Consider the following 24,445-nt stretch of genomic DNA (forward strand, 5'->3'; position numbering starts at 1 on the left):
CCCAAGGAGGGATCCTGGAGCCACCCAAACTGCCTGGCTCCTCTTCCTCATTCAGATCTGGGTTTAAATACCCCTTCCTCAGAGAAACCTTCCTCCAAAGCTATTTTAAAGCAGCACACCCCCCCTCTCTCTAACACACTGCACTGTTTTATTGCAATGGGCATATCACTCTAAGGTGTTTTAGGATTGTTTTACTCAGCAATTGTCTGCCACTAGAATGTTCTGTCTTGCCCAACACTGTATTCCCAAAGTCTTTTCAAATCTTCAGGTGTTTTGTTTTGTTTTGTTTTGTTTTGGGATGGATGACTGACTGGATGGATGGATGGATGAAGACCCTCCAAACTCAGGATGCCTCTTTTTAGCCCACCTGGTGGGCAGAGGTAGAATGAGAAAAGCCTGAGAAGGGGAGGGAAGATTGGAATAGTTTGAGGGGAGGGTTTAGGAAGATCTAGATTAGGGGTGCTTGGGTGGCTCAGAGGGTTAAGCCTCTGCCTTCGGCCTGTGTCATGATCTCAGCATCCTGGGATCGGAGCCCCACATCAGCCTCTCTGCTCAGCAGGGAGCCTGCTTCTCCCTCTCTCTGCCTACTTGTGATCTCTGTCAAATAAATAAATAAAATCTTTAAAAATGATCTCTGTCAAATAAATAAATAAAATCTTTAAAAAAAAAAAAGAAAAGAAGAAGAAGAAGATCTGAATTAGAGGAAGCGAGGGAAGCTGCAGAAGCGAGGTTCTTTTCTGAGCAAAAGGGCAAAAGGTGAGTGGGGAACAGGAAGTCCAGGCGAGTCAAGGGCCGGGCCTCCAGGGAGGAGGCGGGGCTCTGGAGGCGGGGTCTTGGGGAGGGCGGCCCGGAGGGTGGGCGTTGCCCCGGAGCAGGGGCGGGCCTGCGAGCGGGTTGCTGGGAGCAGTACGCTGCTGTAGCTGCGGTGGCGGCGGAAGATGGCTGCGGCTGAGCCGGAGGACACTCAGCTGATGCTCGGAGTTGGGCTGATCGGTGAGGACGAAGGCGCCCTGCCCCGCAGGCCCGCGCCCCAGTTCCGCCTCCGCCTCCGCCTGGGCCCGGGCGGTCTCTGCTCCCGCGGCCTCCGGCGCCACCTGCGGTGAGGAGGTCGCGGCCCCCCTCTTTGTTGGGCCTGGGCCGGGGGCTGCAGGGCCCGGCTTCCCCGGCGCGGGGACTCGGCCAGTGGCCCTGGGCCAGTCTCGCGTGGGACCCGCTCTGGCCGGGCAGTGGGGCGGAGGGACCCCGGGCTTCCTCCCGGACGCCCGGTGCTGCAAACGAGGCCGGACATCGAGGGTGACAGAGCTCCGGAGGCTGCCAGGGGGCCGCTGCACAGCCGGGGCGGGGGCTGGGCGGAAAGTCTGTGGAGGGCCGCGCAGCTGGGAGGCGGCCGGGCTGACCTCTGAGGGTGGGGGAGCCACGCGTGACTGTGTGCCCTGCACCCGGCTGGCCCCGATTGTATGGTTGAGCGGTTCGAGTCTCGGTGGCTAACTGTGACGGCCCGAGTGCTGAACATAGGCACGAATTACTTCCCGTTAAACTTCTACCACAGCCCCGGAGGTGTGTAGGTAATGTTTGACGGCCACATTTTGGAGAAGCAGATGGAGGCCCAGGGTGTCATTTGTGCCAGACGCACGCTAGGAAGTGGTGGAGCCGGGTTTGGGACCCTTGCAGATTAGACGCGGAGCCCCAACTCGTGCTAGTGGAGGAATCCTGCATCATGAGATAAAGCTCATGCATGTAGCCGGAGTGTCCACAAAATCCCACATGGTGGGATCCCGGTCAGTTTTGAGGAAACAGTGGTTGAGGAAGTACGTTGGCATCATTGGGTGTGCCTGAGCCGTGTGCAGTGTTTCAGGGAACCATTCATCCCATAGGCGGCAGCGAGCACCGGGTTGCTTGAATGACTCGGTTCCTTGGGTGCCATTGTCCTTTGAAATAATATTCTATTGAGATTTTTACAAACCCTAAACATTCTGTTCCTCTAGTGTAGAAGAACATTGCTTGCGTTTAGCAAAACTGTGTCTTTTCAGTGTCTCAGAGGAGTGCATTTATCTGGGAATGGCTTCCTGTATTTATTTCTGATGTGATTTTCAAACTGCTTGAAAACAAAACCTAATTATTTCAGGCATCTTAGCCCTGCTTGAAGGTACTTCTGAATGAGGTTGGGGTAAATAAATTCTGATAACAGAATTTATCTGGTAACAGCAAAGACGAAGATGACATAATCATTTTCAATACAGCAGGTTTTGTATTTTTCATATGGACACGGATTTAAAAGGAATTTGCTTCAAAATAATGGGGGGGGGGAGAACTCTCTCTCCCCCTTATGAGAGGAGGAGGAGTCAGGTGTGTTTGGTTGCTGGAGCCGAATGATGGAGATGGGGGAATTCATTTTTTAAAATTCTTTTCCCTATATGCTTGATATATTTCATAATAAAAGTGTTTTTTTTTTAATCTATAGAATAAATAAAAATCCATCCTTACTGCTATATGTGCAGTAACTGGTTTTCTAAAGTCTGGCTGCGTTATTAAAGTGTTCACTTTGATGATGAAGCTGCATACATGATGGCATAACCATTATTACTATTTTAAATACAGAATTTGCACAAGCAGTATTATGATTTAAGAGAGATTTTGCCATTTTCTTCATTCCTAGTTTTGTTCTTAATAAACCCTTTCTATGTGTTTATTAAAAATCCTTCTCACTAGATAAAAATGTAATGATGAGGGCGCCTGGGTGGCTTAGCTGTTAAGCATCTGCCTTCTGCCTGAGTCATGATTGCAGGGTCCTGGGATCCAGCCCCGCGTCGGGCTCCTTCCTCAGCAGCAGGCCTGCTTCTCCCTCTCCCACTCTCCCTGCTTGTGTTCCCTCTCTCACTGTGTTGCTCTCTGTCAAAGAAATAAATAAAATCTTAAAAAAAAAAATGTAATGATGAGTTTATGAGAATTTGTGTGGGAGGGGAAGGGTAAAGGGGAAGACCTCTACCAAAGCTGTAAGGCTAAATACTCATTCATGATTTATTATAAAAGCTTTTTACTCAGGTGGCCTAAAACTCAAGATCAGGAGAGCTAGATAATTTGACCAGTAGAGGTAGGTGGGAATTTGGGGTCACAAGTGCTCCAGGATGCTTTATGAAATGGAATGTTAAAACTAATTCCACTAAGTGCTTCTGAGTAACCAATCAATTCACTTCCTTGCTGCTGTTTGACATTCTCACAGTGACCATCTTTCCACCGTAGAAAAGGACACAAATGGAGAAGTTCTGTGGGTGTGGTGTTACCCTTCCACGACAGCAACTTTAAGGAATTTACTGCTGAGAAAATGCTGCCTTACAGATGAAAGCAAACTTCTCCATCCCTTTGTCTTTGGCCAGTACAGAAGAACATGGTTTTATATCACAACAGTCGAAGTTCCAGATTCTTCAGTTTTGATAAAGGTATGACTGCATAAAGGTCAAATGACCAAAAATATTTAAACCGATGTCACATTATTCCAGTAACTCTTAGCTTTAGACATTATTGTTCACAATACACTTTTGAAAAAAATACTAAATACGATTTTCACTGGGAATGTTCCGTTTCAGGTTTCACTCTCATTTATTCTATAAACATTTGTTGGTGTATATTATATGACTGACCCTGTCATTGGTATAGTGAAGCCTTTTCCAGGTTATACTCTGTTGGAGTTAGAAATGTAGAAGTACTTTCAAAGTCATGACTGTGATTAATAAAAGTGGAAAGAAACATTTTTCTATAATAAAAACTTCTAAAGGGTAAAATCCTTGGCATAATTAAGAAAACTTTTTTCATTTGTTTGCGGATGGTAAGGATATTATTAAGAATAGAAAGGAGAAGTAAGGAAACTCATGTATTCAGTAGGCTTTTGGTGTATGTCATTTGATATGAACTGTATCAATGTGACATGTTGAAAACCAGTATGTGGTCATTGTGGGCCACGATGATCCTAATCCCAAGCAACCAGCATGTTTTTTTCAAAGAAAAGAAATATTAGAAAGTGGCTAAGCTCCTTGCATGTTCCTGGGTAGGAACTTCTTTTACCTTCTAGGGCTACTTTTATAGTAAATAACCAGACTATAAGAAGCATGTCCAAAATACCCATTTAAATTTAAGGAATTATATTTAAAATAACAGGAAGGCAACTATTTAAAACTGCTAAAGGTTTGGGGCCCCTGAGTGGCTCAGTCGGTTAAGTATTTGACTCTTGATTTTGGCTCAGGTCAAGATCTCAGGGTCCTGAGATCAAACCCCAGGGCTGCTTCTCTCCCTCTCCCTCTGCTGCTGCCCACCCCCAACATGTGCACTCTCTCTTTCAAAATAAATCACATCTTAAAAAAATAAAACTGCTAGAGGTTTAAGCCAAAACAGATTCATAATTAGAAAATGTAAATTTGCAAAAAGATAATTTTCAGTGTGTTACAGAAGCTTTGGTTTATGTTAAGTTCTTGCTGAGAGGTCTTAATGTATCCTCAAGTAGATTTATCTGTGTTTTGCCTGTAGTCTGCCAAACAATAGCAACATTGATCTCAAATCTGTTTTTCAGTTTGAAGAACAGCAAGATTTAGAGATAGTTCTTACACTTTAAAATATGATTTCTAAAAATTATGTTATTCATAATAATTTACTTAAATTCATAAATTTCTTAAATGTTTTACCTTTTTTTTAATAAAGATTTTATTTATTTGTCAGAGAGAGAGAGTACAAGTAACAAGTAGGCAGAGTGGTAGGCAGATGAGAGGGAAAAGCAGGCTCTCCGCTGAGCAGGGAGCCCAATGTGGGGCTCCATCCCAGGACCCTGGGATCATGACCTGAGCCGAAGGCAGCCACTTAACTGACTGAGCCACCCAGGTGCCCCTTAAATGCTTTACTTTTTATAATGTTCTTATTTTTTTCTCATTAGTGGAAATAATAAGTATACGATTACCAGAAATTTATATAGATAAATGAAGTTTCTTTTAACAGTGCTTTAGACTATATGGCGTTCTACAGAGAATTGACTATTTCAGGAACTGTGTGATTGTTTTTTTTTTTTTTTTAAGATTTTATTTATTTATTTGACAGATCACAAGTAGGCAGAGAGGCAGGCAGAGAGAGGGGGAAGCAGGCCCCCTGCTGAGCAGAGATCCTGATGCGGGGCTTAATCCCAGGACCCCAAGATCATGACCCAAGCCGAAGGCAGAGCCTTAATGTACTGAGCCACGGAGGTGCCCCTGTGTTTTTTGGTTTTTGTTTTTTAAAGATTTTATTTGAGAGAGAGAGAGAAAGATCATGAGAAGGGGGAGGGGCAGAAGGAGAAAGAAAAACAGGCTCCCGCAGAGCAAAAGCCTGATGTGGGGCTCCATCCCAGGACCCTGGGGTATGACCTGAGCCAAAGGCAGATGCTTAATCAACTAAGCCACCAACGTGCCTCAAGGAACTGTGTATTTTTACTGTATGCATTTTTGTTTTCTATCCTCCTATTTCATTAATTAATAGTTGATAAATTGGTAGGTCTAATGGCATTTCTAATTCTGCTTTGATGAGGTTAGGGAAATTTAATTTCTTATCTACGTTAGGGAAATTTACATTCTTATGTAGGAAATTAATTATTTATGTATATATAAGTGTATGTCTTTTATATGCATGTGTATATGAGCATAAAAGTATAAAGAAGCAAGTGAAAACTTGGTTACATTTTGATCTTTTCCTTTTAATGCCAGTCTGTCTTGTACAGAGGTTTGCTAGAATATAGTAATAAAAATTAAATCTGTGAAAGTGTCTTTAAAAAGTATACTTTTTTGTTTCTTTTGGACAGGTGACTCATTTTTCTATTGTTCTGACCGCCAAAGATTTTAACCCAGAGAAATATGCCGCCTTCACTAGGATATTGTGTAGGTCTGTATGAAAACTGTATTAAATGCTATCACACAAAAATGAAGATCTTACTCAATAGTTACATAGCAGATTTCTACACCAAGGAAGCAAATTTCAGCCCTCTGCCTCCCCAACTTAATCTTTATTTGCCCTCCAGAAACTGTTTTGTAAAGAGGAACTTTCTCTTCTGCTTTGATGACGCTGCTCCTCTTATTTGGGAAAACGGTAGAAGGGAGGAGAAAAAGCAGTTTATGAGCTATTGCAGTTCCTGGGGATTTTGAGTCACTTGCTGCTTTTGTTCTGCTGCTACTACTCACTTCCAGTTTAGAACTTTCCTTAGCAGGATGGATAAGTTAAATGCTGGTGAAGTGATAAGCTGGTTCATAAGTGTCAAAGTCTGTGTGTGGGAGTCATTTTGGAGAAAATTAATGGGCATTTTGAATTATGCTAAAGCCCTGGAAAGTATTTCTCAGCTGGAATGCTGAGAAGCTGAGACTCTAACGAATTGGTTCATTGTGATTCGGGTAAACTTTAGTTTCATCCCAGATGCTGAAAAAAATTACGTAAGATATACCAATCTGCTTTCTTGCCTTGGTAAGTATATGCAGTGGAGTTTATGAAATCTTTCTTATTTGTCAGGGACATTGGTTTTTCCCAAACTAGGGCTTTGACATGTTTTGTTTGTTTGTTTGTTTGTTTTTTAATATTATTGTCACGAGATAGACTTCCTAATTCTAATGTTATGTGTAACAACCTCACCCCTCAGGCTTATGCCCAATAAGTAGTTTTGGGGTGGGGAACAAAGGGAGTTGTTTTTGTTTTTCTCACTATGAGCTTGATAAATGTACCTTTTTTTTTTTTTTTTTGCCATTTTTGTGTATGCACATTCGTATATATATCTATCTGCAGCAGAAGTCCACTTTCTCATTACTTAAGGGTTTCAGGTTGGTTATATTTTGACAAAATGAAGTTTTACTGGTTTTGCAGCCGGCTATGATAAGAGAGGCTTCTTGCTCTCCGAAGATAAGTTGCAGGTAAATAGTTCACTGTGGGGTGTAAACAGTTGTCTGCTACTATGGTACTGACACCAAAGGAGATTGTTATCTCCTAGACACCATCTAGAAGCCATGAGCTAAAAACTCTGCAAAGTCGTTTTTGAACAAATACTGGACTCTCATTTCATTGGATTGGGTCCAGGTTAGGTTACCCATTGAATTCACTGGGAAATATTCTGGGGCCCAGAATGTAAGGTTGCTTTAGAGCCCACTTCCTGCCCGAGAGGAAACCCAAAGGGTTCTTCGGCTTCTCTAGTGCCATGGCATTGTTGCATTCTGGACTCTTCTCTTGTCACGGTTTAGGAGAAATGAGGACTCAAAGCTATTGGCAGCCACCTCCTCTGCCCCTACCCCTTACTGCACTTGCTCTCACCTGTGTATATACCCACACACTCCTGCACACACATGTGCTCACACACACACACGTATACATGCATATACACTCACTCTCCTCACTGCTATGTCTGTGTGCACAGGCACACAGCACTTTTCAGTGATGCGGAGGTTACCATGGAGGGGCTCCCTTCCATCTCAGGGGGGAGGAACAGGCAGGTGTGCCTTCTGCATGCTGCTCATGGTTGCCATGGGAAGAGGTTCCTTCCCTATGTGGGGTCTGGGTCATTTGCTATGACCGCCTTCATCTTCTTGTGCCTCCAGCTAGTGGCCGGGGCAGAGAACCCAGGTTGCCTACACACGTAGAGTCAGTTGTCCATGCATGCGACGGCCTGCGGCTATGGCCGTCCCATCGGTATAAGTTCCCCTAAGTTGGACTTTGTGTTTTTCCTACGGAATGACTTGGGGGAATTGCTCCCTCCGTTCAGTATTTCATGGCCCAGGGTTGTCATGGAAAAAGTAGTTTTACCGTACTACCCTTCCTATGTTTCACTTCTTCATTACCGTATATCATTTCTATCTTACAGTTCTTTTTTTTTTTAAAGATTTTATTTATTTATTTGACACAGAGAGAGATCACAAGTAGGCAGAGAAGCAGGCAGAGAGAGAGAGGGAAGCAAGCTCCCTGCTGAGCAGAGAGCCCGATATGGGGCTTGATCCCAGGACCCTGAGATCATGACCTGAGCTGAAGGCAGAGGCTTAACCCACTGAGCCACCCAGGCGCCCCTCTGTCTTACAGTTTTAATGGTGTGTTGTTTGGTGGTGGTAATGTAGGCACATAGTAAAAAAATACAAGCAATACAGAAAGGTATACAATAAGTCCCTTCTTTCCCCTATCCCCAACATCCAAACGGAGACATTTTCTCCATATAGAAATGTGTGTGTGAGTTCATGGGTTCAGTTATTTTATATATATGATAGCTTACCACAGTCATTGTTCTCTACCTTTTTCTTTCTCAATTTGTGCATTAAAATAAAAAAAATGATGATTGACAAAATTTGGTTAGTAGTTAAAACACTTGCTTTTCTTCACTTAATGTACAATAAATATCACTTTCAATTTGATGTGTTTTAAACCACGATTTTATTTTCTTTCCAGTTTTCTATCCCTTTAGCTACTAAAAGACCCAAGTAGGCCGAGGCTGGTTCTCAAGCGCAGTTTAGATTTTAGTTATTCACTGGGAGAGATTTTAGGGGAAGGGATTGATTTCACAAATGAGCTATAAATGTAGCCAGTTTCCTGTCAGCACTTTCTGGAACTTGATGATGAATAGATCTAGAGTGCATTTATCACCAGAAACTTAAAGGAGTTTGGTTTCTTAATTATCTAAATACAGCTACCTCTGGGAACTCTGATAATAAATATAGGTTCTATAATTAGTGCTTTCTCTGTGAACAATGCAAAACTCCTTCCTTGTCAAAGGAAGTCCCAGCAATAAGATAGAGTTGTTCTGACTAGAAACACCACTTGTGAATGTAAGACATACAGAGAGATAAGTATATCATATTTTTAAGAATAATGGGGCCTCAACAAGTCCATAGGTCATTCTCCTGCCTGAGTGAACGATAACAGGCTTCCCCAGATATAAAGAGAAAGCCACCTTCCAGGAATTGTTGAAGGTCTTGAGTGGTAATTTTTTGGATACATTTTCAAATTAAATTTTAGAAGTAGTCTAGGCATGCAGATTCAGGCATTCAGAAGTATATTAGCGAGCTGACTCAGATTTTGTAGCAAGGACCCGCACGTAGCCTGGGGTTGCATTGCTCTATGTGGTTCATGCTGAAGAAGAGCATGGTTGCTTTTTGTTTTTTCTTACAGAATGTACCTGAAACACGGGAGCCCAGTTAAAATGATGGAGAGTTACATTGCAGTTCTCACAAAGGGGATATGCCAGAGTGAAGAAAATGGCTCTTTCCTTAGCAAGGATTTTGATGCCCGAAAGGCTTATCTTGCAGGCTCCATCAAAGGTAAAAAACCAAACCAACCAACCAACAAACAAAAAAACCCCCAAAACCCGAAAAACAAAAGCACAGAACAAAAACCCATCCCAAAAATCCATCCCAACAACAATAATGTCCCCAGGCCCAGGGCAATCCCCGTTAGGCTCTGAGAATCCATTTTCCTGTATACTTTCATCTGTGTGATTTTTATTTGCTAAACAGGCAGGTAGTTCAACTTCTACATTGCCTTATTTGATTAGAATGCTGTCGTAGGAAAGCAGATTTTTGTGGCAGTCCTTTCCATAGGATTCTGACAGTACAGAAATGTTCTTTCACGGGAAAGCTGCGTCTCACAGCTCGAGTCTCCACTGACTTCCATAGTGTTCCTGTCCTTACATTTTAGCAGTTAGTACTTCCATGTGGAGAGCTCCAGCCCCTGGCCCAGAGTTCCTCTTCGAACTTCCAGCCTTTCTCTCCTACTGAGCATCCAAAACGGCAGTACAGGGCCGAGCACAGACTTCAAGCTCCTTAAAGGAGAGGGGAGCTCTGAGGGTCCCACTAGCTCTCATTCTTGCCCTCCCACAGCACTGTCTGTGGGACAGCACTCCTGTTCTAGACCGTTTCAAAGCCGCGCCGTTGGAGTCTTAGGTTTGTCCAGCTCTCTCAAGAGGACCTAAGTCATGACGTGTGTATGTGTCGAGGGCAGAGGGCAGAGGGTGTTGGTGCACTTTTTATTTTTAAACTTAAGGATTTTTCATGATGGAAAGATGCTGGTTCCTTTAATATCATTTACTCTGCTTTCTTGTGACTCTGGCTTCTCCTGTGCAGCCAGCCCAGAATCTCCTGGGGGCAGGTTTAGGCTACTATAGCGTCCGTCCTAGGGAGCGGGTAGGGATTTCTATGCCCATCAAGGGTGTAAGGTGCTTCTTTGTTCTCTGTATTGAGAATATTTTTGTATTCTGTATATAGAGAAGAATCTCAGTGTTTATTGGAAAGAATCCTTTCCAGTTTTATTTCCTTACCTATTAATTTAACGCACTAACATTTTAATTTCTTGTCTTTTAAGACATTGTATCTCAGTTTGGAATGGAAACTGTTATCTTACATACAGCGCTGATGCTAAAGAAAAGAATTGTCGTCTATCACCCCAAAATAGAAGCTGTCCAGGAGTTCACCAGGTATTGTCTCTGGTCATTGAAAAGCGGAGGCTTTGTTGGCAGCCATTTGAGGGCAGTCTGCGTTCCTGTGTGCTGCTCCGCTGCACATTTGGAGTAAATAGAATGCGTTAGGCTGTGAGTGAAATGCCATTTTGGTCTAATGTTTCAGGTGAGATTTAGTTGTTGAAGGTCATTGAATTTAGGCAGATTCTTCCTTATATTTAGAAACATGAATACTCTAGAACAGGGAGTTTGAACTTTTCCTTGCCAGTCAGTAAATATTTTAGGCTTGTGGGCCATAGGGTGTCTGTCCCAACCACCCAAAATGCCAGAGCCAGTGCATACGTACGTGAATGAGTGCACCTGTGTTCTGCTTATACTTTATGTGTAAACACAGGCAGCTGATCCATGGGCACAGGTTCCCGACCCCTGGTTTTGTTTTGTTTTTTTTTTTTTAGATTTTATTTATTTGTTTGATATAGACATAGTGAGAGAGGGAACACAAGCAGGGGGAGTGGAAGAGGGAGAATCATGCATCCTGCTGTGCAGGGAGCCCAATGCAGGGCTCCATCCCAGGACCCTGGGATCATGACGTGAGCCAAAGGCAGACACTTAATGACTGAGCTACCCACGCGCGCCTGAACACTCTTTTAAATAATCCATTTTTTCACTTTTATCACAGACTCTTCTTCATTTTTTTTTCTTTTTGAGATTTTATTTATTTATTAGAGAGCATACACACGGGGGAGAAGGGGAAGAAGAGGAACAAGCAGACTCCACACTGAGCATGGAGCCTGACGTGCAGCTCCATCTCAAGACCCTGAGATCATGACCCGAGCCAAATCAAGAGTTCGATACTTACTGACTGAGCCACCTGGGAGCCCCTCTCTTATTTTTATAACAAAGATTTTTTTTTTTAAACAGTACTGTTTTCTTTTTTTTTTTTTAATATTTTATTTATTTATTTGACAGAGATCACAGGTAGGCAGAGAGGCAGGTAGAGAAAGAGGAGGAAGCAGACTCCCCGCAGAGCAGAGAGCCTGATGTGGGGCTTGATCCCAGGACCCTGGGATCATGACCTGAGCCGAAGGCAGAGGCTTTAACCCACTGAGCCACCCAGGCGCCCCTGTTTTCTTTTTTTTTTAAGATTTTATTTATTTATTTGACACACAGAGAGAGAAAGATCACAAGTAGGCAGAGAGGCAGGCAGAGAGGGGAGGAAGCAGGCTATCGGCTGAGCAGAGAGCCCGATGCGGGGCTCGATCCCAGGACCCTGAGATCATGACCTAAGCCGAAGGCAGAGGCTTTAACCCACTGAGCCACCCAGGCGCCCCCCTAGCTTTTGTTCTTACTAAAGGCCAGGTATCATGTAAGTCACCTTAAATTATTAAATTTACTTACGACACAAGTCTGCAAGGAAGTATTATTGCCCTCTCTTACGGATGAGAAGATTGAGGCTCCAAAAGGCTACCGGTTATAAAATGGGAAAAAGAAGGCTTAGTAGTCAGAAGGACCTGTGTTAAAGTCCTGGGAGGGCACCCTACTAGCTCTGCGACCAGGTACAGAATACTTAAGCTTTCTAAGCCTCTGTTTCTTTATCTGAAAAATGAAGATAACAGTGCCCACTTGGTCAGCTTGTTGTCAGGATTGGAGACACTCTCTGTAAAGTACTTGGCATGCACCTTGCCCATTGTGTGCACGTTGGAAATGATTGCTTGGACTGCGACTGGCTCAGATCTTACGTGAGAGGGCCAGAACTTTCACTCTGCTCTGATCCCCAAAGCCTCTGTTTTGTCACCCAATTACCCTTTTCCTCTACATTTATGCTCTGAAACTGGGACGTCCACAGCATCTGAAATACATAGCTGGGCACCAGAGGGTTCACCAAATCACTGTTAAGTTCAGCACCTCTTCCTGCAGGAGCTGTATTATTGGATGTTTTTTAAGAAATTTGTCTTGTAGGGGCGCCTGGGTGGCTCAGTGGGTTAAAGCCTCTGCCTTCGGCTCAGGTCATGATCTCAGGGTCCTGAGATCGAGCCCCGCATCGGGCTCTCTGCTCAGCGGAGAGCCTGCTTCCTCCTCTCTCTCTCTGCCTGCCTCTCTGCCTACTTGTGATCTCTGTCAAATAAATAAATAAAATCTTAAAAAAAAAAAAAAGAAATTTGTCTTGTATAAAAACAAACACAAAGTAGTTTGTAAGTTTGGTCGGGATTTTTTTTTTTTTAAAGATTTTATTTATTTATTTGACAGAGAGATCACAAGTAGGCAGAGAGGCAGTCAGAGAGAGAGGAGGAAGCAGGCTCCTTGCCAAGCAGAGAGCCCGATGCGGGCCTCGATCCCAGGACCCTGGGACCATGACCCGAGCCAAAGGCGGAGGCTTTAACCCACTGAGCCACCCAGGCGCCCCCTCCCCTTTTTTTTTTTTTTTAAAGATTGATTTACTCATTTGAGAAAGAGAGCACAGGCAGGGGGAGAAGCATAGGGGGAGTGAGAAGCGGACTCCTTGCTGAGCAGGGAGAAGCGGACTCCCTGTGGAGCTCCATCTCAGGACCAGGAGATCATGACCTGAACCCAAGGCAGACACTTAACCCATCTGAGCCACCCAGGCATCCTGATTGGAATTTTATTTATTTATTTATTTATTTATTTATTTCTATTTTATTTTATTACTTTTTAATTTATTTATTTGACAGAGAAAGAGACAGCGAGAGAGGGAACTCAAGCAGGGGGAGTGGGAGAGGGAGAAGTAGGCTTCCTGCCAAGCAGGGAGCCTGATGCGGGGCTCAATCCCAGGATCCTCAGATCAAGACCTGAGCTGAAGGCAGATGCTAAACAACTGAGCCACCCAACCCCCACCTCCCATCGGAATTTTATTTTATTTTTAAAGATTTTATTTATTTATTTGACAGAGAGATCACAAGTAGGCAGAGAGGCAGGCACAGAGAGAGGAGGAAGCAGGCTTTGCTGAGCAGAGAGCCCGATGTGGGGCTTGATCCCAGGACCCTGAGATCATGACCTGAGCTGAAGGCAGAGGCTTAACCCACTGAGCCACCCAGGCGCCCCCCCCCCATCGGAATTTTAAATGTGAAGTGAGAACTGCAAAAATTCTTGTTGCTTGTGGGGCCCTGCTTTGGATCCTACCTTCAGACTCCCGTCCGTGGCGGTTTGCAGAGTAGGTGTTGGGAGGAAAGCTTCCAAAGCGCTGCTCCGTGCCCCCCACGGAGATCCTTTGAAACTTCACCTTGAGCTTTCTGCAGCTCATCTGACCCAGAAAAGGCAGAGTTTAAAACATTGCATGACTTTAACTCGAAGCCTGGAGGCACGTTTAGCATTCCTTCTCTCCTCTGCCTCTAGTAGCCAGTTTCCTTCTGGGGAGGGGGGAGGGAGGGGGGAGGGAGGAGGGAGGGAGGGAGGAGGGAGGGAAGGGGGAGGGTGGGCTGCGTCAGGCCTGTGCCGGCAACCATGTGAGCTCTTGCCTTCTTCCCCAGGACTCTGCCTGCCCTGGTGTGGCATCGACAGGACTGGACCATACTTCATTCCTATGTGCACCTGCAGGCGGAGGAGCTGGAGGCCCTGCAGATGTGCCCAGGTAGACACAGCATTTCACTGAAATTCAACCTGACGATAGCCAGGGCTGTTGTTGGTTTGAGGGAGTATTTTTGCATTCCTAAAGGGAGTAACGATGATTTATTATTTCTTTGGTAAATGCAACCAATCCTTTTCCCTTAAAAAATTTATTTGTAAGTTTTTAAAATACTGCAGTAAAATACACATAAAATTTACCATCATAGTCATCTTTAAGGATATAATTCAGAGTCACTAAGTACATTCACTTTGCACAACCATCACCAAATACGATTTACTTTTAATTTGTGCAATTCTCATTTTAAAAGTTTCCCTATCAGTGATTTATTTGATTTAGACTTTATTTTGTGCCTTTCCATATTTTTTTCTCAAAGGAAAAATAAAATTATTTTTAAGTGATGTAGTTACTCTTGTATAAAAATTTTCAATGGTAAGATTCTGAGAACAATTTGATAACACAGTATTATTTATATCTGTAGGAATTCTAACGTTGTGGTGACGTAGTCTTTTGTTTTTGTTTCTTTAAATTTAAGGATATCATGCCCTTTATACTTTTATGGTCTTAAGAGATCCTTTCATGAAGTGATAATGATGATGATAGATAGTAGGGGCTTTTGTTTTTGCTTTTTCAATTATGAAAAATTTCTCACATATAAACTAATGTGCAATATTTATGCAAGTTATAAAAAAATAGAAAGAATACTCACAGCTTCACCAGAGATGAAAAAGTAGAATACTATTAGTACTTTGAAGCATCTCATGTGCTTTCCCATCTCATTCCTCACTCCCTTTCTCTAGCCGCATACACGGAAACACAGAGCTCTAAATAATATATTGTTTAGTTTTACTAAACTAACTTTATATATGTGGATTCATGATGAATGAATTCTTCTGTGGTTTTTGTTTTATTTTTGCTTAACAATATTTTTGTAGGATTTATGTTTTTTTTTTTCTTTTTTTGGAGATTTTATTTATTTATTTGACAGAGAGTTAGAGAGGGAACACAAGCATGGGGAGTGGGCAAGGGAGAAGCAGGCTTCCCGCAGAGCAGGGAGCCTGATGTGGGGCTTGATCCCAGGACCCTGGAATCATGACCTGAGCCAAAGGCAGATGCTTAACTGCTGAGCGACCCAGGTGCCCCAGGATTTATGTATTTTCATGTGAATATTTGTAATTTCACTCATTTTCACTGCTGTCTAGAATCCCATTAAGTGATATGCCAAAGTTTATTCACTCAGACTTTTCTCCTTATTCTTATTTATTTATTTATAAGATTTATTTATCTATTTCAGAGAGAGAGAGAGAGCATGCAAGTGGGAGGGTGGAGAGGGGCAGAGGGAGAGAATCTCAAGCAGACTCCCCGCTGAGTGCGGAGCCCACTTGCAGGCTCAGTCCCAGGACCCTGAGGCAAGGACCTGAGCTGAAATCAAGAGTCAGTCGCTCAACGGACTGAGCCACCCAGGCACCCCTCTCATTACTCACTTTTAAAACAGTGCTGCTGGGCGCCTGGGTGGCTCAGTGGGTTAAGCATCTGCCTTCAGCTCAGGTCATGATCTCAGGGTCCTGGGATCGAGCCCAACATAGGGCTCTCTGCTCAGCGGGGAGCCTGCTTCCCCCTCTCTCTGTCTGCCTCTCTGCCTACTTGTGATCTCTGTCAAATAAATAAATAAAATCTTTAAAAAAACAAACAAAACAGTGCTACTATAGGCATTTTTATTATGGGTCTCTTGGTGCACATATGTGAGACTTTCTCTAGGTTATACGGCAAGGAGTAAAATTTCTGGGTTATAAGACATGCAGATCCTCAAGCTGCAGGGTGATGCCAAATGTTTTCCTCAGAAACTGTACCAGTTTACCCTCTACAGGGGAGGAGAGGTCCCGTTGTTTCATGTCCTCAACAACTCTTGGTTACTGTCAAACTTTAAAATGTTTGCCAACTTGGTGGCTGTACAATGTTATTTCATGTGCTTTTAGTTTGTATTCTCTTGATTCCTAATGAGGTTTAACGTATTTCTGTTTTTGCCATTTGTGTTTCCTCTTCTGCAAAGTAACTGTCTTTTACATATTTTTCCACTGGGTTGTTTTTTTTTTTATGGATTCATAGAAATTCTTTATATATTCAGGATATGAACCCATTGTTGGTTATATATGCTTCAAAAAAATCTCTGAGTTTGCAGGTTTTTTATTTATTCTCATATCTTATAATGAATAGAAATTTTTTTTTAGATTTTTTATTAAGTGTAATATGCTTCATGTACTTGTCACCCAACTTTAACATTTGTGAACATTTTATAATCTTGTTTTACCTTGTATCCCTCATGTTTTTTTTCCCCTGGTTTTTTTTTTTCTTTCTTTCTTTCTTTTTTTTTTTTAAGATTTTATTTATTTATTTGACAGACAGAGCTCACAAGTAGGCAGAGAGGCAGACGGTGGGGGTGGGAAGCAGGCTTCCTGCTGAGCAGAGAACCCGACTCGGGGCTGGATCCCAGGACCCTGGGACCATGACCTGAGCCGAAGGCAGAGGCCTTAACCCACTGAGCCACCCAGGCACCCCTCCCCCTGGTTTTTGTTGTTAATTGATGTATAGTTGACATACGCTATTAGTTTCAGGTATACAAAGTTGTGATTTGACAGTTACATCCATTATGAAACATTCGCCATAATAAATTACTCACCATCTTTCACCCCATTAAGGTATTACAGTATTATTGACTGTATTCCCTATGCTGTACTTTTCATCCCTGTGACTTACTTATTTTGTAACTGGAAATTTATCCCTCTTCATCTCCTTCACCCATTTTGCCCATCCCCTTACTTTGGAAATCCTAACTTTAATGTGTTGGAATTTATTAAACTTTTCTTTTATGATTTCAGTTTTGATATTTTGTTTAAGAAAATCTGTATACCAAGGGTAGAAGCAAATTTTGTAAAAATTTAAGGAGTGTTTTTCTTCCCAATTTAAGTCTTTAATGTACTACCTAGAACTACTTTTTTTAATAGTGAGTTTGGAATTTTTTTTCCCAGGTGGAAAGCCACTTGGCTCAGGACTACTTAGTGACTAGGGCTCTCTTTTCTCCAGTGATCAGTGTCATTTCTGTGATATGTCGCAGTTTCTCATGCGAATGAGTCTGTCTGCCTGGCCTGCAGTTAAATTTTTGTTTTTGTCACTGTTGTTGTTTTTTTTTTTTTTAAATGTTTTCTCTTAGTAAAGCAAAACCTTAGCATTGATAAATTGGTCCTCAAAAAAATTTTTTTTGTTTTTAATTGTTCTGCTATGTGAAATCTGAAAAGTCTGGTAGCTCTTGTTTTAGCCTCAGTTCCACAGGTCTGCTCATTTTTTTTTTTTTAAGATTTTATTTATTTATTTATTGAGAGAGAGAGCACAAGTAGGCAGAGAGGCAGGCAGAGAGAGACGGGGGAAGCAGCTCCCCACTGAGCAGAGAGCCTGATACAGGGCTCGATCCCAGGACCTGAGATCATGACCTGGGCGGAAGGCAGAGGCTTAACCCACTGAGCCACCCAGGCGCCCCAGGTCTGCCGATTCTTGAGTTGCCCTGATTCCTTGAGTGTTTATCGGATCTGATCTGAAACCGGTGACAGATGATGCTGTCCCTGACAAAGCAGGTGTTTGGCTGTGGTTTCTTAGCGACAAAGACCTAATGGGGGAACACTGGCCCAGAGAACCCTTGCTCCCTCTGCCTCACCATCATTCTTGACCTGAATAGCAATGTCTGAAAAGTAAATGCCTTCTTCCTTGACACTGAAATCTAGTTTTGGGTCATCTGGAGTTGAATGAGCTTCTTCTGGCAGCTGACAATAGTGAAGTCTTTTTTTTTTTCTTTTTTTTTAAGATTTTATTTATTTATTTAACAGAGAGAGAGAGAGATCACAAGTAGGCAGAGAGGCAGGCAGAGAGAGAGAGGAGGAAGCAGGCTCCCCACTGAGCAGAGAGCCTGATACAGGGCTCGATCCCAGGACCTGAGATCACGACCTGGGCGGAAGGCAGAGGCTTAACCCACTGAGCCACCCAGGCGTCCCACAATAGTGAAGTCTTAAGTCAGCCAAGCACTTGTACTCTTTAAAATTAATTCATTTCTAAACATTTTGATTGCGGTGTAATTGACACCATAAGAAAATGCCACAGACTGCTGTTGACATACCCTGAATAAAGCCGTGAAGAAAAGCACCTCCTGAGCTTTTATTTTTATTTATTTATTTATTTATTTATTTATTTTTAAAAAGATTTTATTTATTTATTTGACAGACAGAGATCACAAGGAAGCAGAGAGGCAGGCAGAGAGAGAGGAGGAAGCAGGCTCCCCATGGAGCAGAGAGCCCACTGCGGGACTCGATCCCAGGACCCTGGGATCATGACCTGAGCCGAAGGCAGAGGTTTTAACCCACTGAGCCACCCAGGCGCCCCCCTCCTGAGCTTTTAGATTCGATTTTCATACATTCACAGCAGGACTTGTTCCTACTCTGGTAATGTCAGTCCTCTTCACAATGCAGGTTACATCGCCGGGTTTGTGGACTTGGAGGTGAGCAGTAGATCAGACCTCTATGACGTGTTCGTGAACCTGGCGGATAGCGAGATCACCATCGCTCCACTCGCGAAAGGTCAGTTCTCTCTCCTGCTCTGTTGTTGATACAAAATGTCAGCCAAGCACTTGTACTCTTTAAAATTAATTCATTTCTAAGCATTTTGATTGCGGTGTAATTGACACCGTGTCCGGTTAGTTTCAGGTGTGCAGTGGAGAGATCCGGTGGTTCCGCACGTTACAGTGCGCGTCGGGATGACTGTGCTCTCAACCCCTTCACCTGTTTCACCCATTCCCCCCGGCCTTCCTTAACCAGTTCTGTTTTTTCATACTGATCCTCTAAAACTGGTATTTGAGGGCCTGCGTAGCCTGCTGTGCTGAAACTAGAGGGATTTTTCTGTGTCTAGAACACAGCGTTTGTTCTTACAGGACTTGCCATGGTACTGATACCTCGGGGTGCTTAGGCCATACAATCCATGTTAATAAGATAGTTTCCTTATCTTGTTCCTCCACATCTCTGTTTAAACAAGCTGTATTAGTTCTCTGCTGCATAACAGATCACTTCTAAATTTAGTGATTTAAAACAGCAAATACTTATTATCTCATTTTGAGGATCGACTTAGCTGAAAGGTGCTGGCTCAGGGTCTGTCTTGAGGATTCAGTCAAGATACTGCCAGGGCTGCTGTCCTCCCGAGGCTCGACTTCCAAGTGAGCTCGTGTGGCTTTCGCAGGAGGTCTCACCACGGGGGCCTCTCCGTAGAGCAGCTGTAGTGTTCTCATGGCACCACAGCTGGCTTCCCCAAGAGCGAATGATCCGAGAGACAGAAAGACCACGGTGCCTTTTATGACTCAGTCTCAGAAGTCATACGCCAGTTCCTCTATATTCTGTTGGTTAGAAGGAAATCATGAAGTCCCATGCACACTTAAGAGAGGGGAACCGGGTTCTACCCCTTGAAGGACAGAGTATCAAAAGAGGTGTAGAAATGTAGCAGCGCACAAGGGTTGAGCGTGACTCCTGTGTGGAAAATCTTTTTGAACGGTGTGTCAGTAAGCCCAGGGGAATGAAGGTAAGAGCCATTTGTAAAGCTACCAGGGCAAGGGCTAGCAGTGGCCTGGGCCACTGAAACTGGGAAAGCATTAGGACCGGGCCGGGTTGTGGGGGGGGGGGGCTCTCCCTGCTGCCTGTGGCTGCTCCGATTCTAGAACATGAGCCCATCCCAGCCAGCATTACATGAATGGGGTTTGGTCCTTGGAGTGACAAACAGAGAAGTTTTTATTTTGAACATGAAGTATAAGTCATGGTTATGCCTCACCTCGTCGCACAGCGTCCCACTTGTGCTCACTAATAAGACGGAAATGTGGGAGGTTGTCGTTTGGTTGTTTTGAAAGTTCCCTCTGGGTGATTGTTGACCTTTTCAAGTGGACGGCTTGGTTTTTATTATGTAAACTTCTAAATAGTCACACATGTGCTTGATCTCACCAGAGGCTATGACAATGGGCAAACTGCACAAAGACATTGGCCAGCTCATTGTTCAGTCTGCAGAAGATCCTGAGAAATCAGACAGCCAAGTTATACAGGTAAGTTGTCAGTGCTCCGACACTGAAAGTCCCAAAGCCGTGTTGCTGGGCAGGGGGCGGCAAGGCTGCATGGAGTGCCCGGGACTCTGAGCGGCCAGGGGGGCAGATGCTCCAATGAGGGTCTGCAGGATGGCCCTGGTGAGGATGAGCGGGTGAGGGGCGCCATTGGCCGAAGATTTAGCGGGCTCTGGGGACAGATGTACACAGGGGACCGGTGCTAAAGGCCAGCATTCCTAGTGGGAAGTGTAACTCCCCAGTGGTCTGGAATGCTTTTGTGGGCCAGCCAGTGCATTCTGTGCCCCCAGCAGAATTTTCATGTAGGAACACGTTGTAAAGAGAAGGTTGCTGCGCAAATTGGTCAGAAAGTGAGCAGGGGAATCCAGAGAGCTTTTTGTTTGTTTGTTTTGCTCCTCTGTTTCATGAGCTTACTATTACCCCAAATAAAAGCCCAAACTCCTTATTAACATAGTCCTTAAGATTCTTCACAGCTGCACCTCTTTCCATATGCCCCATGCTTTTCTTGACCATAACTCCCTTCTTAGAGAGAGCATCTTTATCTAGCTTTGATGTATTGCGTTCAGAACATCAGAAAGCATATAATCAGATCCCTGCCAAAGTGAGCAAACTCTGGGATCGCACCCTGCAGGGCTGGCCACTGGTGGGGGCTACCTGCCTGCAGGCTCTACTTGTCAAGCTGACCATGGTGTTCGTGTGGACCCGCCCCCTCCCCTTGCCAGGTTGGGATAGTCAGAGATTGTCTTTAAGTCTCTCCGTGTGGTGATGGAGCCCCTCCTCCGCACCACAGCCTGCTCCTCACTCCTCCCTTGGGATATACTCCCAGCCTGGCCTCTCCCACATCTTGGCTCATCTGGACCCTTGTGTCATCCTGTGGGGGCCAGAGGCCTGGAAGGATTGTCTCCCACTCTCTGCACCTGTGCCACCTCCGGGGGCTCCTCTGATAAGCAGGCCCTGCTCACCTGGTTGGACCTGGCTCTTTTCTCCGTTCATTCATTCATTTACCCCGAAGATATGTATTGAACACTGACTCTTTGTCGGGCATCAGGCAAGGGGGATGGATACTGTGGGGAGCAAAGTCTCCTGCCTTTGTGGCCTGTATTTATTGGAGTAGATGAATAGAAAATTCTGTAAATGCCAGATCACTGCGAGCCATGATGAATGAACGCCGTGACAGAACAAGAGTTCAAGGTAGAGAATGTTAGAGAAGGGGTTAGACAGCTTTCTGAAGAGGCAGGATGAGAGGAGCCACCACTTTGACAAGAACCCAGCAGCAGTACTGTTCTTTCTGTTCGGTGCTGGTGGCCCATTCTGCTCTGGCCAGGAAGAGTGGGCAGGTCTTGTCCTAAGGACCTGAACACTGAGACTCTCTTCTCCTTCCATGGGGATCATCGTTGCCCATCCATCCCTCTGTCAACATTTGGGTAAAAACTTTTTTTTTTTTTTTTTTTTCAAGATTTATTTATTTGAGAGAGAGAGAGTGAGTGAGTGGAGGGAGGGGCAGACTCCCTGCTTAGTGGGGAGCCTGATGTGGAGCTCAATCTCAAGACCTATGAGATCATGACCTGAGTCAGAACCAAGAGTCAGGTGCTTAACCAACTGAGCCACCCAGGCGCCCCCAAAACATTGACTCTTTACAGTGTTGGTTAACTGTGTAAATATGAGTTTTGAATTAGTATGTTTTTTATGGGCTCAAAGTGATACACAGGTGACTCGGTATAATGTATGAGGAAAGTGCCTCGCATATTGTAGGGGTTTGAAAATATTTGAATGAATGAATGATGTCAACAAACCCAGAAAAAGACATGACTTAATGTGAGCTCTGGTGACTCCTCAGCCATACAAAGCGCTGTCAGTCAGTAAGGAGGAACAAAGCCCACGTGACAGGTGCTGGGTCACTCACTCCAGGCAGCAGAGGACTTCCAGAGGACGTTTGTCCTAAAAACAAGAGCAGGGTTCCTCAAAAAGTTAAACACAGGATTACTGTAGATCCAGCAGTTCTGTTGGATCTATGTGAGAAAGAATCAGAAACGGACTCAGATAAGTACTTGTACATCAGGTTCATAGCAGCACTATTCACAGTAGCCAGTAGGTAAAAAATAGGCCAAATGTCCATCCGTGGATGAATGGATAACAAACTCATGCATGGAGTGGAAGACTATTCAGCCTTAAAAAGGCATGAAGTTCTAACCTGTGCTACAACATGGACGAACTTTGAAAACATGCTCAGTGAGAGAAGCCAGACACAAAAGGACACATACTGTGTGATTTCACTTATAGGAGGTACCTAGAGTAAGCAAATTCATCGAAGCAAAAAGTAGAATGGTGGTTACCAGGAGTTGGAGATGGGATGGGGAGTTATTGTCTAATGGGTACAAAATTTCAGTTTGGGAGGATGAAAAAGTCCTGGAAATGGATAATAGTGATAAAACTCTGTGAATGTACTTAAAGGCACTGAATCATCCACTTAAAAATGGCTAAAATGGCAAAAACAGGACACTGGTTTTCCTAAGTTGTTTTAAGTTTGTTTCATTTTTCCTAACTTATAAATAGTGTGATAAACTTAAAAATATCAGGAAGGATTCTCTTTGAATGCAACAATGATTCATATTTTCCTGTTCCATTGAAGGATATTTCCCTAAAAACGAGAGAAATCTTCACCAACCTGGAACCATTTTCAGAAGTTTCTGGTGATGGAGAAAAGCTAGTCCTCAACTTTGAGGCCCTAAAGCAAAGACGATTTCCACCAGCAACAGAAAACTTCCTTTACCATCTCGCAGCAGCGGAGCAGATGCTGAAAATCTGATTGTGACGACGTATCACGGAAGAATGATCACTAGCACCACGATTATCCACTAACTATGTAAAATACTGAAAATAACAAAATGTTCTATTTTTAACGGTTTATTTGGAAGTATTGCGATTTGACCTGAAAGAGTCCTGAAACACGTATGAAAACCCTTCCGATTTTCTTCTGATTGATTTCCTGCCTCGGCTCAGTGTTGGACAAAGTGCTGTAACTACTTTGTATAATGTTAGCAATGGCGTGGCATCCTGGAGGAAGAGAGAAAAAGCTCTGCCAAGTTCTTGTGCAAATCACAGCAAACCCAAAAGTCTTCGTTATGATAAGTTCCAGTTGTCTCACTGCATAGCCACCAACTAACAGTTTATTTTCAGAAAGCTGCCGAAATTTTGCTTCATATTCTTCTAGGAAGAACTTTTATTCCTCATGAGGAACTCTACTTTCTGAGCCAAACTAAGTTTTCTGCAGAACAGTCTAGAAGATCATTCAGAAAAGATCCTGCAGTGCACTTTCTTGTAAAAGAAAAGAATTTTTTTTCTCTTGGCCTTTGAACATTTTTGCCTATATTATGAGGATTTTGCATAGATTTTATACTTGAGTAGACAACTTTAATAATCCATATTTATACTGTCACAGAGGTAAGCATTTGGCAAACTGAAGCCACTAGTACTCTTTAATTAACCCTGTTGCTAGCAATGTTCTTTTAAAAAGATGCCAGTGATTATATGGTAGAGTAAAATAAGAAGCCCATTTTTGGATGTAAAGGTCTGTATGAATGAAACAGCAACTTCCCATAATTGCCAAGGCCAAGACCAGAGAGTGTCTTCAGACTTCAGGAAAAGTAATTTGGCCACATACGAAGGTAACCGTTCTTGTTCCGGTTATTTATCTTTTTCATAATTGGAAACTTAAAAGTTGCAAAATAAGCATGGAGGTTCAAGTTCTGTATTTGTTGTTTTATTCTGTGTATTCAAATTAGTTATGAAAGGTTATTTTACACTCACTACTGTTGTCCTTAGAAATCTTACCAAGAGAAATGTTTGCAAAAAAAAAAATCTTGTCTTTATCTTTCTTTTATTCTTTGTGTTAGTCATTTCTTGAGTAAAAATACAAAAAATAGCCTTTTCCCCTCCCTCCTTGGGTGGGGGTAGGGGAGGATGTGGAATGAGGTGATGTTTCTAAGGCAAACAATTGAAAATTAAATCTGCACTTTATGAAAACAAATATGAACATCTTTATCTCCCTCATTTTTTGTATTACTCTATCAGCTAATGATCAACGTTGTTAAAATTACAGATCTATGATGGAGAAATAAAATGGAAATATTTTGATACTCTGTAACACAGTTTTAGGGAGCTGAAGAATTGTGCCCTCTTTCTGTAATTCCCCCCACTTTGAACGAAAGATAAAACCCTTTGGTCAACGCAGATGTGCTGGGGAGTTCTTACAAGATGTGTTTGAAAGTCAAGGGGTTTGGGCTCCCTTCTTCCACCCCTGGCTCATCATTCC

The 24,445-nt window shown here is 43.4% G+C and overlaps 1 protein-coding gene across 2 annotated transcripts; it reads left to right on the top strand.

Annotated features, from left to right (window-relative positions):
* Positions 1–887: 887 nt before the first annotated feature.
* On the top strand, positions 888–24,359 carry LOC111145262 (family with sequence similarity 45 member A). 2 transcript variants are annotated; one of them, XM_022500063.1, is made up of 9 exons: positions 888–993; positions 3,241–3,437; positions 5,813–5,892; positions 9,139–9,287; positions 10,327–10,438; positions 13,906–14,006; positions 18,512–18,619; positions 20,024–20,118; positions 22,763–24,359. In XM_022500063.1, the coding sequence occupies exons 1-9, from the start codon at positions 939–941 to the stop codon at positions 22,937–22,939; spliced, it is 1,074 nt and encodes a 357-aa protein (XP_022355771.1). In that variant the 5' UTR covers positions 888–938; the 3' UTR covers positions 22,940–24,359. The 2 variants fall into 2 exon arrangements, with proteins under 2 accessions (XP_022355771.1, XP_022355772.1); XM_022500064.1 differs by lacking the exons at positions 888–993; positions 3,241–3,437; positions 9,139–9,287 and having other exon boundaries at positions 5,817–5,892.
* The last annotated feature ends 86 nt before the right edge of the window (positions 24,360–24,445 follow it).

This window comes from Enhydra lutris, unplaced genomic scaffold, assembly GCF_002288905.1.
Source record: "Enhydra lutris kenyoni isolate GAN:26980312 unplaced genomic scaffold, ASM228890v2 scaffoldscaffold12, whole genome shotgun sequence".
In the NCBI taxonomy this organism is placed as follows: domain Eukaryota; kingdom Metazoa; phylum Chordata; class Mammalia; order Carnivora; family Mustelidae; genus Enhydra; species Enhydra lutris.